Source organism: Hydractinia symbiolongicarpus, chromosome 8 (assembly GCF_029227915.1).
Source record: "Hydractinia symbiolongicarpus strain clone_291-10 chromosome 8, HSymV2.1, whole genome shotgun sequence".
Classification (NCBI taxonomy): domain Eukaryota; kingdom Metazoa; phylum Cnidaria; class Hydrozoa; order Anthoathecata; family Hydractiniidae; genus Hydractinia; species Hydractinia symbiolongicarpus.
Window position 1 is genome coordinate 10,000,001 of NC_079882.1, and position 16,448 is coordinate 10,016,448.

The 16,448-nt window shown below is 32.3% G+C and overlaps 1 protein-coding gene across 3 annotated transcripts; it reads right to left on the reverse strand.

Annotated features, from left to right (window-relative positions):
* Positions 1-276: 276 nt before the first annotated feature.
* LOC130655517 (protein O-mannosyl-transferase TMTC1-like) lies at positions 277-11,944 on the reverse strand. Of its 3 annotated transcripts, none has more exons than XM_057458286.1 (21): positions 11,502-11,944; positions 10,362-10,435; positions 10,250-10,283; positions 9,419-9,561; positions 9,245-9,347; positions 8,869-9,165; positions 8,447-8,568; positions 7,886-8,050; positions 7,496-7,609; positions 7,361-7,421; positions 7,104-7,186; positions 6,962-7,012; positions 6,376-6,536; positions 6,157-6,292; positions 5,894-6,041; positions 5,650-5,787; positions 5,356-5,466; positions 4,899-4,976; positions 4,593-4,774; positions 2,722-2,948; positions 277-1,744 (listed from the first exon to the last, which is right to left on the reverse strand). In XM_057458286.1, exons 1-19 carry the CDS (start codon positions 11,910-11,912, stop codon positions 4,652-4,654), a joined length of 2,553 nt encoding a protein of 850 aa, XP_057314269.1. In that variant the 5' UTR covers positions 11,913-11,944; the 3' UTR covers positions 277-1,744; positions 2,722-2,948; positions 4,593-4,651. The 3 variants fall into 3 exon arrangements, with proteins under 3 accessions (XP_057314269.1, XP_057314267.1, XP_057314268.1); XM_057458284.1 differs by having other exon boundaries at positions 3,973-4,774; XM_057458285.1 differs by having other exon boundaries at positions 3,248-4,774.
* Positions 11,945-16,448: the final 4,504 nt, after the last annotated feature.

Consider the following 16,448-nt stretch of genomic DNA (forward strand, 5'->3'; position numbering starts at 1 on the left):
CCCTGGGGACGAGGTTGCGTTCAACTGTAATTAAACACTGTTGCAGGTGCCATGGCCATATCACCTGCAATAATTAGACTACAACAGTTAGATTACTGTATTGTAGCTAAAATTTGCTGATCTAAAAAATTAATTTTAAATTCCGATTAAAAGCATATCTAAATTGAATTATTTTGTGTCAATATTTTTTAATACAAGAAAATAAACACCCCTCGGTCCCAAAGCTTTTTCCTTTTCGAAGGACTTGCTGGTGATACAAGAAAGACACAATCCACGCAGGATGACAGAAATTTATTATATGTCATATAAAGTATGATACAAACGATATAGCCCCATAAATATATAACAGACAAACATTTTAGTGCACGAAAAGACTACTGATATCAAGGTAAAAAAAAATCTAGGTTAAAAATAAGTATTAATGGCATATCTTCACGATTATATTTAAATTAACAAAAACAACTTAAAAAAATTAAACTACTAAAAAACTTTTAAAATTTTTAAAAATATACAACAGACTATCAGTTTTATAAATACATTGGTTAACGATAGAGTCTGTACACGGATATATGAGTGGGCGTATCTATACCAGGGCTATCTGAATAAACGCCCCACCAAAAAATTAGCGCTCTTCCAGCTCATCACATGAAGTATTGCCTTTCTCGAAAAAGCGCACCTTTTTTGTTCCAAATATAGGGCGCTTATTTGGAATTATCTCACTAGAATTCCCTTTTGCGTTTTAAATATGAGTTTAAAGGGGACCAATCAAGCAAGACTAATATTGTTCCTGGTCGAAATTCGCCCAGTATAAAAACCGCCCTGGCGTTATATTATATAGGCGCAGATAAAAATTCTGGAAATAAACAGAAGTTTTTTATTTAGCGCAAAAATCTTATCGGTGGCACTAAACTTTTCTTCAAGCGCTAAATAAAAAAGAAAGTGAATTGAAATGAATATTTAGAAAATCCAGCAGACACTTAAAATATTTTAAAATATATCCAAAAATATCAACCTTAATTAAATAGAGGATATACATGAAAAGTAACCGCTACTTACTCGAATTGCAAAATTGTTTACTGGCTCTCTTAAGATCGTGTTTCTTGTATTACTGTTCTAAAAATACTTGTCTATGAACACTTGAAAAAAGCTTGAAGCAGAAAGGCTAAAAATAAAAAGCTTAAATACTTCTGATGACCCCGACTAACTGATCTAGTGAAATTTTACACAATAATTTTCGTGTTCTCGTTACTCTTGGTTATCAAACTATAGAGGAGGGAAGAAGCCATAAGGTGTTCAAGGTAGGTGATCTGATAGCCACATTTAAAGCAAAACCGCCCCCACCGCTAACGCACCCTCTTCAATTTATTAACATCCACCCCAACTGTCAATTTGAAGAAAATTAGCCCTTCTCAATAAACTTTTCCTACAATTAGATTGCCAAGAATACTAATTTTAAAAATTAAAAGACTCCTCATAAAACTGAAGTGTTTTTTTGTATACACATAACTATATTTACACGGAATAAAAAAGTTTAAAAAAGTTATCTGTAATATCTGAACTTTAGCTATATTCATAACATTCTTTCAAGCCTATTCTAACCAAAAGAGAGTTACCGTCAGTGAAATATTGATACAGTGAACAACGAAATCGTAAGAAAGATCATCAGTATGTTGCTTGAAAATAAAGATGCAGGAGATGCAGTGTACGTACTCTTGTTGCAGAGAGGAGTTGTACAGCAATGAGCCTAAAAAGATAAACAAAAACAACTTGAAAAAATATCAACTTTGGTTTCGTTACTTCGTCCCCATGCCCTTTTTTTACACCCAATACATCAGGCTTATTAATCTCAATTCTGTTAATTATTGCGCATTAGAAGAAGAAATCTCGCGAAATCTTTCACAAAATGTACAATTCAAAAATGCGAATAAAAATATCAAATGCACAGAGATGTTTTTAAAAATACTATACAAGGAATTCTTTAGACGCCCTGTTTATTTAACTACAATGATGCCAACTGACTAATCCTTAATCAACATATTAATAATATTTTTTCAATATTTATTTACATGAAAGAAGAAAAATATATATTTGATGTTTACTTGTTCTTTCTCACCACGTTAACACAAAACGCAGTTAAAATACACGTTATTTTGCAAGAACCTAGTTTATAAGGACTGTTTGAGATTTTGCCAAAAAATTAAGATTATATTAAGAACGTACTGAGCCTTAATTCCTTATAGATTAAAAGAACAAAGTAAAGCGAGTCTATAATTTCCCATTTTTACACTAATGCAAAAAAGGTGTTCAATATTTTTATAAAAACAGATAATTTAAACATCCCATATTTCTTTCAAACCTTAAAAATTCATCATCGTCCGTAAATTTGACCCCATATTCCCCGACTTTCCTGAAGAACTAAAATAAGAACATTAAAAGTGTTTTTAAAAATAAGTACATTAAGCCTAAAATTTAGATGTTCTTATTAAAAAACGTGATTGTATGTTGTCTCATCTAACAATTACTGTCTTCAATTTAAAATTCACCCTCTCAGATTAAAGTTATGTAGTGACGGAGCGACATTAAAGCCTTCTCAATCTACTGCCAAAAAATATCTTCCAAACACTTCAGTAAACATCAGATCAAATTTAACAGAAAAATTATAAATAGTTTTCCGTGTACTTTACGTCGCCAATGCGAAAGTATTCCATTAAAATTACAAACCTTGCAATCTTCGGGTTGAAGACCTCTGCATATTTTTTTGCACATTTCTAAGGTTGTGCAGTGTTTCCCAAAAGACGGTCCTTTTCCATTCTTGGTAAATCTTTGCACGATATAACAAGCAGCGGTTTGGTTTATTTTTTTGCAACTCAGACGTTCAAATTGAGTTCTTTCACAGTCTGAAAGTGATTTATCACTATCGCAAGAAAAGCAATTCAACTCCCCAAATACTAAAAAGATAAAAGTATAAAAATAGAAAAACTATTAAAAAATATAAAACAAATTATTTATTTGGCAATCAAGAGTACTAAGAACAACAAGCAGTAAGTTGAATTTCCATTGGTTGACCACAAAGGATTTCCTGCCCTGCCGATTGCAAAATGTATGGACGTTTAAATGCGCACACAGATTCCATTTGACTGCATTTTCCGCTATAGCGCAAAAAGCTCAAGAGTTTCTTGAACACAAAAAAACTCTCATCCAGCGGTATTTTTGTTAAATTGTGCAAGCGCTAACTAAAAGTTCAGACCTTACGAAGTATGGGTTTGATGGCGGGAATATTTCTTTATTTGCATGCACAGATAAGCCTCCAAAGCGTCAAATCTTGTAAATATAAATGTCATTTGGAAATACTGATAAGCACAACTTTTCTAAATCTTGTGATTCAACGGCTTTCGTCGGTTTCGCATTCCTTGTATTTTTTTAAAGTAGCCATATTTGTTTTAACTTTTTTTTTTTAAATCGTCGGTTTCATTAATTTTTTTGTAATTAATTTTGGCGCCTTTTTTTACGATGTGCTTTGTTAAAAAAAATAAAAAATAAACACAGCCATTGCAGATTCTAATATCGAACCACAGACGCCCTACATGTAAACAACGAAAAAGCAAAAAAAGTGATAAACCAAACGAATTTTGTAAATACGATCCTTTATGTCATATTAAATAGAAAACAATACTCGCTAAAAGAAATAACTAACTACTCATAAATAAAGATTCAAAAACATATATACAGCAAATTTAAATTTGACTAAAACACGAAAATAAAAAGGCGTCCGAACTTTACCCAAACCTTAGTTATGGAGACGATTTAATATGGAAGTCACTTTTTTTTAATTTTTTTTTTTTTTGTTCTTCTAAAAATAATTATGTGAAAAATCAAAGAATGAGAAAGGTATAGTGAAAAAAAATATAGTAAATATAACGAAATCTTGCACCGAAACGAAAAAGAAAACTCCGATATGTAAAAATATCTTACCTCTCACAACATAACAAAAAATAAACCCTACAGTTAAAATCCAAAATTTATTTACCAAGTCCATCTCTGTTATCAAACTAAAATTGAATTGCGTTAAAAAAAGTTGTTCTCTCTATTCATAAACAAAACTACATGAGCCTCACGTTCACTGACTTGAAATCTGATCCATGTGACGCGCTGTTACAAGTGACACTTACATGTTGACGTTACTAAGGTTTTTAAAAACTATAAATGAATCAAACACGTTTGACGACATAAAGGTAAAGGCAAACACTATCTTGACAAATTTAATCATTTAAAACAAAGAGAAAACAAAACAAAACTGACCCTATCTTGGGACGCCCAAATTTAATAAATATATTTTTAAACAAAAACTCTTTAGTTCACTAAGACAATTTGTCAAAATAACAAAAGAATTGGGTTTCATAGTTTGGTCATATTCAATCAATCTTGTTTATAAAAAAATAGAAAGTGTAAAAAATTATAAGCTAAAAATAATATACATGGTTTCACTTACAAAAATAAACATTGACCTTGTATAAAAATAGAAAAAATTATTAAAAAAAATAAAAATTTAATGAATAAATAATTCGATCAACTCGCATATTTCAAAAACCTACCTAAAAATCATAACAAAAGCCATGTTACTTATTTTTATGGTAATATAATGGGAGACTAGCTACGTTTGACTTTTGCGCGCTTGCAGTCTTTTTAGTTTCTTCATGTTTTCAATAAGTGCACTGTCTTTAGGGTCGATCTTGTAAGCCAGCTCGTAATACTTTTCTGTATTCTCGAGATCATTCTGAAAGCGGAAGTGCAAAAGAGATTAAAACTCAATTTCACAAATCAAAATCTAAACCTTTAAAACACAGACAACTTCACGATTATGTATATCCATAAACATGTGGGCGTATCAAATATATTACCTGTATATGGTAGATTGTTCCAAGATTAACTAAAGCGTGGAAGTGGTTTGGAGCAATAGATAATATTTCCAAGTAAACCTGTATGACATAGAAAAATAATAAATACAAGTAAAAAAACATGCATATATGCAAAACAAAAATATAATAAACCCATGCTAGGTAGACTTTGGGAGATAATTGTACGTTCAAATTCTCAATAGTTGGACCAATTTTATCTGCTTAATATTCTTTTCTGTGATAGCAACACCCTTAGTAGGTAGCAGTAATCTTCTTTAACAGTAGTGCTCTCCTTAATAGCAGTACCCTTATAGCCATAATATCTCCTTAATATAAGTACTCTCATTAGTAGCCAAACCTTCTTTGGTAGAAGTCCTCCTTAATAAAAGAAGCCTCACTGGTAACCTTACTGACAGGAATTAATCAAGAAATAAAAATGCTATTAAATTTACGCACTAACCTTCTTCGCTTCATTGAACTCCTTTAGTGTTCTCTTCAAATTTCCGCGTTGCAAGAGCACCTCAACATTACGCGGGAATAATTTCAACGCTCTTTCAATCACGTGATGTGTCTAAAAAATACCACGTGATAAATGACATCATTTAGAAGAATAATCCGTAAAAGGGAGGAGCATTTAACTGTCAGGTACTTCAATCAGGCTAGATTAGTTTAACGGTCATCATCTGGATAACAAGGTTTTAAAAACATCGTATTGGAATGTTGTAAACCGCAAAGATTATTAAAAACGGACTACCTTATTCGGCTCTCCTATTTCAACCATAAAGCTGATAATAGTATAATGCGCTTGAAGAAAGTATTTGTCTTGTTTAATCAAATCCTCGATCGTCCCGATTGCCTGAGTATGATGTTTCAAACCAAACAATATCACAGCCTATGCGAAAAAAGAGTCATTTGTTTTTAAAACGACTTTCGTAAAAGCCTATGTTTTTATTTTCATGACGTCACTAGGAGAAACAAAGAGTCATAAGAATGCTCACGTGATTACGTATATGCTCTCGAGTCGGTCGACTCGATTTAAACATTCGTTTGTAGACAGCATTGGCATCAGTCAACTTCCCTGCATTGTAATATAACACAGCCAAGCTTTGGTAAGCTCTTGTGTCCGATGCATCTATTAAAATCGCTCTATGAAATATATAAAAAAGCCACTAATCTATAGAGAGGGAAATACAGAAACTTTTAAAACACACAACATTCGGCAATTTTGATATGCATAGAGATAAATATTTTTATTTTTTACCTTTCATAAAGCTGAATTGCTTTCTCCAAATGTCCATGCTGGCCATATATCATTGCTAAGTTGTATGCAGAAACGTAGTCGTTCGGCTTTTTCTTCAGCAATACTTCATAAGTAGCGATAGCTTGCTTTGTTTCACCTACATGGTGAAAAAGAGAAGTTGGTTAAACGACAGAAGACGAATAATTAAACATATCTCTCACATTACTTGAGGTAACTAACCAATGTCGTTCAGAAACGTGCCATACTGATGTACAAGATCGACTTTGCTCGAATGTTTAGAGAGCAAAACTTTGTACATCGAGTGCGCTTCATCTAGTTTCTTGTTTTGTCTCAGGACATCTGCAAATAGAACCTTCGCATCGTAGTATTCGGGAGAGTAGCTAAAACAGTAGGAAATATTTAAACTCTGTGTATAAAAAACCAAACCGGACCCTTTATAAATAACCAATAACATCACTCTCTAGGTGTCCCTGCATTGGATAGGAAAACCTCAGACTACACAGAGAGCTTTAGCTTTCTGTTGTCTGTGGTTTTACGTATTACTTTTATTTCTGACTTGTGTATTATGTTTAGTGTAAGCGATGTCTTTATTCATTTATTTTAACATTCCTTTATTTCTTCATTCCTTTCTTCCTTATTTGATCCATTCATTCATTCATTCATTCATTCATTCATTCAGTTATTGTCCGCATTTTATTTAAATATATGTGTAACTGGCAAAATCAGTAGACAAAATACCTAATGGTGCTTAAACTAATAAACTTCCCCAAGGCAATTTTACTGAATTTGTTAGTTACAAACATACCCTAAGCATCTGCGTAAGATTTCTTCAGCTTCCACACTCCTTCCTTGTCTCCTATGAATCAAGAAGAGTTTTAATTAAACAAAAGAAATTTAGAAATGAACGGTTAACACATTACATAGAGACAGTTAAAAGGTTCCCTTACATGTAAACACCTGCTAGATTAAACATTGCTCTGTAGTGACCAGGTGTGTGTTTTATTGCCTCCTTGAAGTGGTACTCTGCTAACTAAAATGATATCACATACAAAACACTTTAGGACTACACCCCTGGATAGAACTTAGATAACTTAGTCATTTTAATTAAAATCCACACCAGATGTATGATGCAGTCACTCGTAGGTCAAGCAAAAGGTTATAATATTAAAATACCTTTAGCAAAATTCCTTAAACATGTATATACCTGGTTGTCATCCAATAGTGTTCCAAGGTTGTTGTGTGCACTTGAATGCGATGGGTACAATCTACATATTAAAACATTTATGAATAAGCATCCGCATTTTATTAGTACTCGTATATTTAAAAGAAGAAGGTTTACTTCACTGCGCTCTTGTAGTGGTTAATTGCTTCTTTTGTTCGATTATTATCCTTCAAATAATTCGCGAAATTATAATGTGCTTTTGCGTTGTGTGGCAATGTCACCACCCCTGATCTAAAATATACAACAAAATAAAGTAATAAATAGAGTAAATAGAGTAATAAGTAAATAAATAAATGAATGTATAAATAAATGAATTAATCAATCAATCAATCAATCAATCATTCAATCAATCAATCAATCAATCAATCAACGAATGAATGAATGAATGAATGAATGAATGAACGAATGAACAAATGGTTAAAAGAATAAATTAATAAATAATTGTATTCTAATCAATAATAATAATAGATGAATGAATGAATGAATAGAACGTTTAGTTTTACGTACTTAAAAAGTGTTTCTCTGGATTCCCAAACCGTGTTGTATGAAATAGTCTTCCACGAAAACAAAACTAATAACACCACGAATATGCTGTAAACTAAATGACCGCTTCTGCTGTAGAACAAATTTATTTTGACCATTCCAACTGCAACAAGGATACTAAAACCAAGACTAAAAAGAAACATTGCCCAGTTAAACAGCGACTGTTAGCCTTTTGGTAGAGCGTTCGCTTCCAGCTCGGAAAGTCTTGAATTCAAACTCTGGCCTAAAAAAGTGTAAATCTATCCTTTTTGCTTAGCGTTTAGCATGAGAATAGGATTGACATCTCAGGTGGTTGTCTAATTGAGTGATTGCTTTCGTAACTAAAATGGGAGCTTTAAACGACTAGGACCCCCTTCGCAGGACCCTCGTTGATAGCAGTACCAATAGGGACTGAAGAGGTTATTCTGAGAATAATAATAACTAACAACGCAAAAAATACCCTATCGTTAGTAATTTATATGTTTGAAAATATTTACAAGATTCATTGCAATTCATCATGGGGTCACAGTATCCTTAAAATATTACCTTGGTATATAAAGAATTCTTTCTGCAACTACAAAACCAACTCTCAAAAAGAAATTAGAAGCAGGAATGAAAGGAATGATAGCAAAAGCAAGTCCTACCAATATTACATCATCCCCTCTATTCTATAAAAAAAACCAAGAAAAAGTCTCCTAAAAATATCACAGTTGCTTTAGGTACGTTATTATTAAAATAGTAGATCAAAACATTTCATGTGTCAGCTGTTTTATATGTCTGGCCAAATATTGTTGTTTGTCGGCTGAAATTCGGTTTTCACAGAAAATATTACATGTTGAAAGAATAACTTTGCTTTAATACACAAATGTAGCTTATATATAAGCAAAACATTACAAATAAGTATTCTAATGTAGCTGATCTTTAGTAAAATGATATGATTGTCATTTACATTACAACAACTTTATTACCTGAATTGACCTTAACAACGATTTCAAAGCAACTGACGCCACCACAATCAAAAAACACAATGTGTATATATTTCTAATGTCAGTTATGTTTTCCACCAATGGAATGCTTCCCACCTGCCAGTCGTAACATAAAATATATGGTGCAAGCAGTAACTGCGCGTTGAACGACAGAAGATATAAATAGGTCATGACTCGTGTCATCGGATATTGTGAAAATGAAGCAGGGTTGTCTTCTTCTTTAAAAGTGGGTAATCGAGTTCCCATCATTTGAAGCCGTATTATAAACAATGTAAATACCTGAAAAAAACACAGAGCAAAAAATGTCTTACAAGCCTTTGGAAAAAAATATAAAAAAGTTTAAAATTGAATACCCTACCCATAACATTAAAAATATGACTCTCTTTGCTATTATCGTTATTTCTTGAACCAAAGAATGTGTGTTACTTTGTGTGGAAATTTTAGATTTGACTGGAAGATATCTAAAAACAATAGCAAAAATTAAATTATGGTTAAGACTACGTTTTATCGTATGAACAAAAAAATATCTTACCTCGATATTATATGTTTATTTTTGATTAGATCATACACAACACAAACCCCAAACACGGTGACAGAATGCTCCTTCACAAACAAACACATGCTTCCATACAGGATTGTCATAAAGAACTCTTTTGTAAACAACGATCCATTACTCTAGATAATATAAAAAGATGTTAAAAAACTTTCTGATAATACATATTATTTTTTATGTTGAAAAGTATGTAGACCACTTTCTGTATGAAACACTGCTTTGATTTTGTGATGAGGCAGGCATGTGCACTTAATTTAGTAGGTTAAAATTTAAACAACAGCATACAGAAATGAAATAAATCGATGGTTATAACGAAATGTTCTAACATTGGTGAAACTTTCTTAAAAAAGAGAATATATTTAAAACAATTCATTTCAATGTCCTTTGAATGTTGTGCTTTAAATAAATCTGTAAAAACTTTAATAATTTATCTTACAAGAATGTGTGCTCATTTACAAAAAATCCGCAAAATTCTGTAATCTTTTGTAAACACATGGGCAAGTCTTGTATAAACGTAACATGTCTTACACGCAAGATGTAGAAAATATAGTTGGTGCTTTAACAGAATCCAAATGTAAAATATAATCAATTGGTTTCATAATATTACATGGCTTAAAGAAAGATATTCAAATTAAAAGATTTTGAGGGTTAATTATACAGCATAAATTATGATGACATATTAAAGAAAAAGCAAATTTTGATATTTTCTTTCATCATTGGTTTTAGACTTGTTATCCACAAAATTCTTCATGCATTCTAATACAATTCAATGTATAAAAAAATATAATAAAAAAATTAATAAAAATATACCTTATTACCCAAATAGTTAGTACTGTGTAAATGTCTAAAAGGTAATATGCAATTGTATGTACAATATATATCAATAAATAAAAATAAGAAAAATACCTAAAAGTTTATGTACCTTGCATAACTTAGAAAAGAAAGCAAAAACAGTAAACATGATAACACATCAGCACGACCAACAACACCAGTCACCTAAAAAGTAAAAAGCAACTTTCTATTCTGTCTCTCTCTTTACACATTTTTTTAAGCATGGGGCAAAATTAACGTTAATCTTAATCATGCTTAGTAATTTAAAAACCTAAGCCTATACTAGGTCTTAAGTGTTCAATGATTTTTTTGAAAGCTCAGACAATTTGCAAAATATGAAAACTAAATACTTATCAAAGACCACTGTGAAATAATTGTTACAGGAAAAGTGTAACTAACCTAAGTTAACATGCTTACATATATATATTATGCTATGCTTATCATAATGCTTAATTTTTTGGACATCATTTTCAGCTTTATTATGGTGATTATGTGCACACTTTTAAAAAAGGTGTGCATTGTAAAATCATGTAGAAAGCAGTAGCCTGTGACATAGAAGGAGGGGTGTAAAACATAAGAATTTTTATTGACTTTTAATAAACTACATGATAAAATCAAGAAATTTCCATGCTGAAAATACTTCAAGGCTTGTCCATATTACTCCTGATACATTATTATCAACAATAATTTAAACTAGACAAATTCCCTTGCTTAAATAGAATTATTTATTCTTGTGAAAATTATTTTTTGGGATTTTCAAGATCAACGAGATACCATGGCACTACTACAATAGTGTGAATAAGGATATTCAATTAAATTACTAACATGTAATGACATTTTTTGATACTGGTGAAACAGATACTGATTTGAAAAAACGATATATATGCAAACAACAAAAAAATCGTTGTTAGTAGTACAAGAACACTTCATATTATAATTATTGAAGTTCATATATGTGTCAAAAGATCACACAATAACACAACGTTTTGATTTCAAGGGTAAAACACTCCAAGTGATATTGTGAAAACAATTTTCTGCATTTAAGAAATAATACTTGTATCAAGTATTATTTCAAGCAAGCATTAGCAAAATTAACACTTTTGGGGGATGAAATTTACACATTAAAAGCATGTTGCTTTGGTGATGTATAATAATGATTTTATTGCAAAAAACATGTGGCAGGTGTTTTCGTGAGCTCTCCTGCAAAGCGACATTGTTACAAAATACTTACTGCTTCAACGTGAACAGGATGGGTGGCAAAAATAAGTGAAGCAATTACAGCAGATGAAACTTCTTGAAATAACACATCATACAAAATATAAAAAAACAAGTTAACAACAGCAGTATGAAGTAATAAGTTAACAAGATGATATCCAAATGGTTTCAAACCATGTAGCAAATAATTTATGCGAAATGTCAGTGTGCATAATGGTCGGAATGATTTGTGACTTTTAGCATCTTTTAAATTTCTTCCCCAAAAGTCGTTTATGAAAATATTTCCTATTGGTGTATCAGATCTTACATCAGTGTTTGTTTGGATGGCAAACACATCATCATGTACCAGACCATTCTTTAACGAGTTAAAGAAACAACCACAGCAAAGGAGTGACAATATTATGTGCCATTGTATAATCTTTTCCATGTTTATATAGTTCTAAATAAAGAGATAAAAAAAAGTATATCACAACACTCTGTATTAGAAAGGAACCATAGCAGTAAAAAATAGCCATTTTACAACAGCATTTAACAGCAAAAAGGTCAGGTTATTCATTCTGGAGGAAAACTCAGGCCTCTTAATAAGGAAAATAGTACAATCAGTATGTTAAAACAATTACGTATGCAGTCATATACATTACCTAACCTTTTTACACTTACTTGATTTTTATTGTTTGTTTTCGATGTGTGTATTCTGAATGTGAGGTACAAACAAAATGCATAAGGAGATTTGCCTTGTGTGGTAATAACACAAGCTTGTTTTGAGTAGTCTTTAAAATATTTAACAGTAAATAAACATAGAGAAGAAAATACCTTTTCAACAAATAATAAGTATGACAGCTGAGGCTGTGGGTGATGCTTTTTCCAGTCTATGCCTTTCGAGTATACGTGTTCCTTAAATTTGTGTTTCTAAATGCAGTGTCATTATTGCTGTTCAGACCAAGAACATCACTACAAAATTTGTTCCATAAGAAAAAGAGATTCTTCAAGGCAAACAGAAACTGGCTTATAAAGAAAACACAAGATTCAAATAATAAGTTATAATTTTTCCAAGATGTTACAGTCTATGTACAGCAATGCTAGAAGTTGTACCAAAATTAACAATTCACTTTAGTGTACATCAAGGTCCTTTGTTGTTTTTTTTCAATCCTAGAAGTGCTGTCGATGGATTTTAGAACAAGTTGTCCATGGGTTTATTGTATGTAGATAATTTGGTTCTCATAACAGAGTTGATGGAAGAATTATTTGAGAAGTTTAAGAAGTGAAAGAGAGGACTAGAAGAGAATGGGTTAAAAATGTGAATGCAGCAAAGGGTTAAAAGTGAATGCAGCAAACTCTAAAGTCATGAATAGTAGCATTGAAGCAAAATGTGACCTTGTAGTTGGAAACTGACTTTGTGGAGTTTGCAAGAAAGGGATTGGTGGTAACTTATTTTTTTGTTGAGCAAGTTCAATTAAAGGGGACATTAGGTTTCAACTTTAGTGACCTACATGAAAGTCGAGCTAACGGAGCTAAAAACAACAACTTGAATCATTTAAATGTCATATTGTGCATCCAAATATAACTGAAAATGACAGAAGTTCTATTCATTTATTGAATATTCATGATTTGTTAGATATAATTACTTACCTTGCTTTTAACTCAAACTTTATAATACCATAAACTTCAAACCTTTAGAACTAGCTAACTAGCTATATCCTTCGATAATTTTGCATAGAAACATATACCTTTATCACTATCTGGTCTGTGAGTATAATATTGGTTTCCAACTCCAAACTCATTGAACACCATCAATAAGGTTTCGTTTGCAAAGTTTTATTTTAGAAAGACATCTCCTAGGAAGATTCTAACCAGTACCGCAGCAAAACATTGCATCTCAGTGCAATGCACTAACCAACTTGGCTATCGTGACAGAAATAATTTGTGAATATTTATTATTTAATTGAAGTTACTAACCTTTATTTTTATGGTCATTTCTCTTTTGGACTGGTGTATATCAATACACAACATTATTTTTTTACAACTGTTGCATTTATTTGAGAAAAATAATTTTGATCTTTGTAGTATAACATTTTTTATCACAACACGGTAAACTTCAAAGGGAAAAAACGTATGATGGAAAGGATTAAAAAATACGCTTTTTGATAAAGGTGAAAGGAGGAGGATTCAGGGAATTTTTTTCTGTCTATTAATTTATAAGCAGAGCAAAACCCATGTAATTTTTTATGATAGCATTCTAAGTACTGTCCGGTTGAGTATTCGCCCATCTAAGCATTTTTAAAATACAGTGAAATTATGTGTACAAAATGAAAAAAGAATTACGATTCTGCTGTGCAGAAAACAGAAACAACAATTCGGGCAGATTAATAAAAAACAATTAAATTAACGTGCAGAGCTTATATTTTAAAATGTATATATCAATTTAATAAATATTATTGCTTGTGGTGCAAAAGTTTCCCTGAATGGATTACAGAATTCTGAAAGCATACATTAGCATTACTTTGGTTTTGCAAAAGGTGAAGTGAAGGGTGAATTGAAGAGTGTCTTTAAGAGACAAGAAAGGAGTTGAACGACCCCCACCATACCTTAGTTTAAAGGGGCGATTGTGGAAGTCCCATGAAATGCCACATAGTGATGGTGTCACTTTAAAAAACACCCAGTCTGTCTGTGAACAGTTGGCGCTAGGAATCCAGCTGTAAAACAATGCCAAAACTCTTTATTAATGGCTGTAAGAACAGTTGATCAGACAAACTGCGTAAACGGGGCTGGAAATCTAAGGAGTAATGGTGTCGCGCACAGTAGGACAGATGTCAGGTGTGAGCATTGTCAGACTGTTACCCTTCGTTAGCTATCACATTACAAGGTACTAGATAACACTAGGTTGAGGATGGCTAGTGTAAATGTTGTTACTCTGAGAGGTAGAGCAGGTGAAGTAGTTGAAATGTTAGAACGTAGATCTGTTGATATGTGTTGTGTTCAGGAAGTCAGGTGAAGAGGAGCTTCAGTGAGATTTGTGGAAGGGAGGAGGGCAAGGTATAAGCTTTTTTGAATTGGTAATAGTGATGGATATGGAGAAGTTGGCATATTCGTTGCAGAGAAGTGGGTAGAAAAAGTAATAGATGTTATGCATGTTAGTAGTCGTATTATAGTGATAAAGTTTTTGATAGGTAGTAGGATTGTCACTTTTCTGTCAGTTTATGCTCCACAGTGTGGACTCAGTGAGAAAGATAAAGATAAGTTTTATGATGAGTTAATAGCAGTCACATCAAAGTTTGTAGACACTGAACTTGTCATGGTGGGCGGCAACTTTAATGGTCATGTTGGGAAGTCATCTCAAGGTTATAGAGGTGTGCATGCAGGCTATGGATTTGGGAGCATAAATAAGGAAGGGGAGAGATTGCTTGAATTTGGAATGGCAACGGACATGGTGGTTTGCAACACATCATTCAGTAAGAGACAGAGTAGGCTGATAACATATGAGTAAGGTGGGTGTAAGACACAAATAGATTACTTCCTGGTTAGAAAGTCAGACAAGAAAGTGGTGAAGGACATGAAAGTTATATCGGGGGAAGAGTGTGTTACCCAGCATAGGTTGCTGGTTTGTGATATTATCTTGAAGAGTGTTAAAGAAGCCAAGTGAAAGTACAGGCCCCGTCGTAAAGTCTGGAAGCTGAAGGAAGAGATTGTGCCAGTGTATGAAGGAAAAGAGGAAACTTTGGAAAGACCGGAAGTCAGGTGTTAGTGAAAATATTTACTTAGAAGCTAAGCGTCGTTCTCGTACAGCAGTGTATAAGACAAAATCAGAAGCAGAGAGAAACAGATTTGCAGATGTGTTAAGAAGGGAAGACCAGCACAATAAGGTATTCAAGATAGCAAAGCAAATGAAGAAGACTAATCAAGATGTTGTAGGTGAGAAGTATATACGTAATGATGAAGGTGTTTTGGCTAGCATAGAGGAGGAGAAAAGAGTAGCTTGGAAGAATTATTATCAGAGGTTGCTTAACAGTGAGTTTGATTGGGATGAGGATAATTTGTCTGATGATGATGTTGTGAAGGTGTTAAAAATATAATTTCTGTTCGTTCTTCTGCTTCTGCTTCTCCAACCTGTATGAACATTGATAACTTGCTTGTCACTGATCCAGTGACAATTGCTAGCTCTTTTAATAATTATTTTTCATCAATTGCTGACAATATAAGAATGGGCATCCCATTCACATCAAAACATTTCTCTTCCTTCTTAAAATATTCTGTTCCTAATTCAATGTTTCTTTCACCAACTGATGCTATTGAAGTTCTCCATTGTATTTCTTCCTTGGACCTTGGTAAATCTTCTGGGCCATTTAGCATTCCTGCCCAAATTTTTTCTACTGTTAAAACTGAATTATCCCTTCCACTCTCTAAACTTATAAATTTGTCTTTTACTTCAGGCATTTTTCCTTCTAATTTAAAAACTGCCAGGGTTATCCCTATTCATAAAAAAGGATCCAAATTGGAACTTACAAATTATCGACCTATATCCTTACTTTCAAACATTGATAAGATATTTGAAAAACTTATATATAAACGGGTGTATGGGTTTCTTGAATAACAATGTCCTGTATAAGCAACAATTTGGTTTCAGAAAAAATTACTCAACCTGTCAATCACTAATGAATATCTCTCAAAAAATTATGGATGCTCTTGATAAAGGAAATTATGCATGTGGAGTGTTTATTGATCTCCAGAAGGCTTTTGATACTGTTGACCATGAAATTCTGCTTACAAAGCTTCATCATTATGGAATTCGAGGTAATGCTCTCTCTTTATTTAGGTCCTACTTAATAGGTCGTCAACAATTTGTGTCTTTAAATGGAGCTAGATCAGCAAATAATCTTGCCAGACATGGTGTCCCTCAAGGCTCTGTTTTAGGACCACTTTTATTTTTAATTTATATAAACGACTTGAATTGTGCAATTAACTATTC

Coding starts and splice junctions, on each gene's coding strand:
- LOC130655517 (XM_057458286.1), bottom strand. CDS start 11,912: ATGGAAAAGATTATACAATGGCACATAATATTGTCACTCCTTTGCTGT. Junction 9,562..10,249: donor CTAACTATTTGGGTAATAAG/GTATATTTTTAT, acceptor TATATTATCTAG/AGTAATGGATCGTTGTTTAC. Junction 9,166..9,244: donor TCATATTTTTAATGTTATGG/GTAGGGTATTCA, acceptor TGTTTTTTTCAG/GTATTTACATTGTTTATAAT.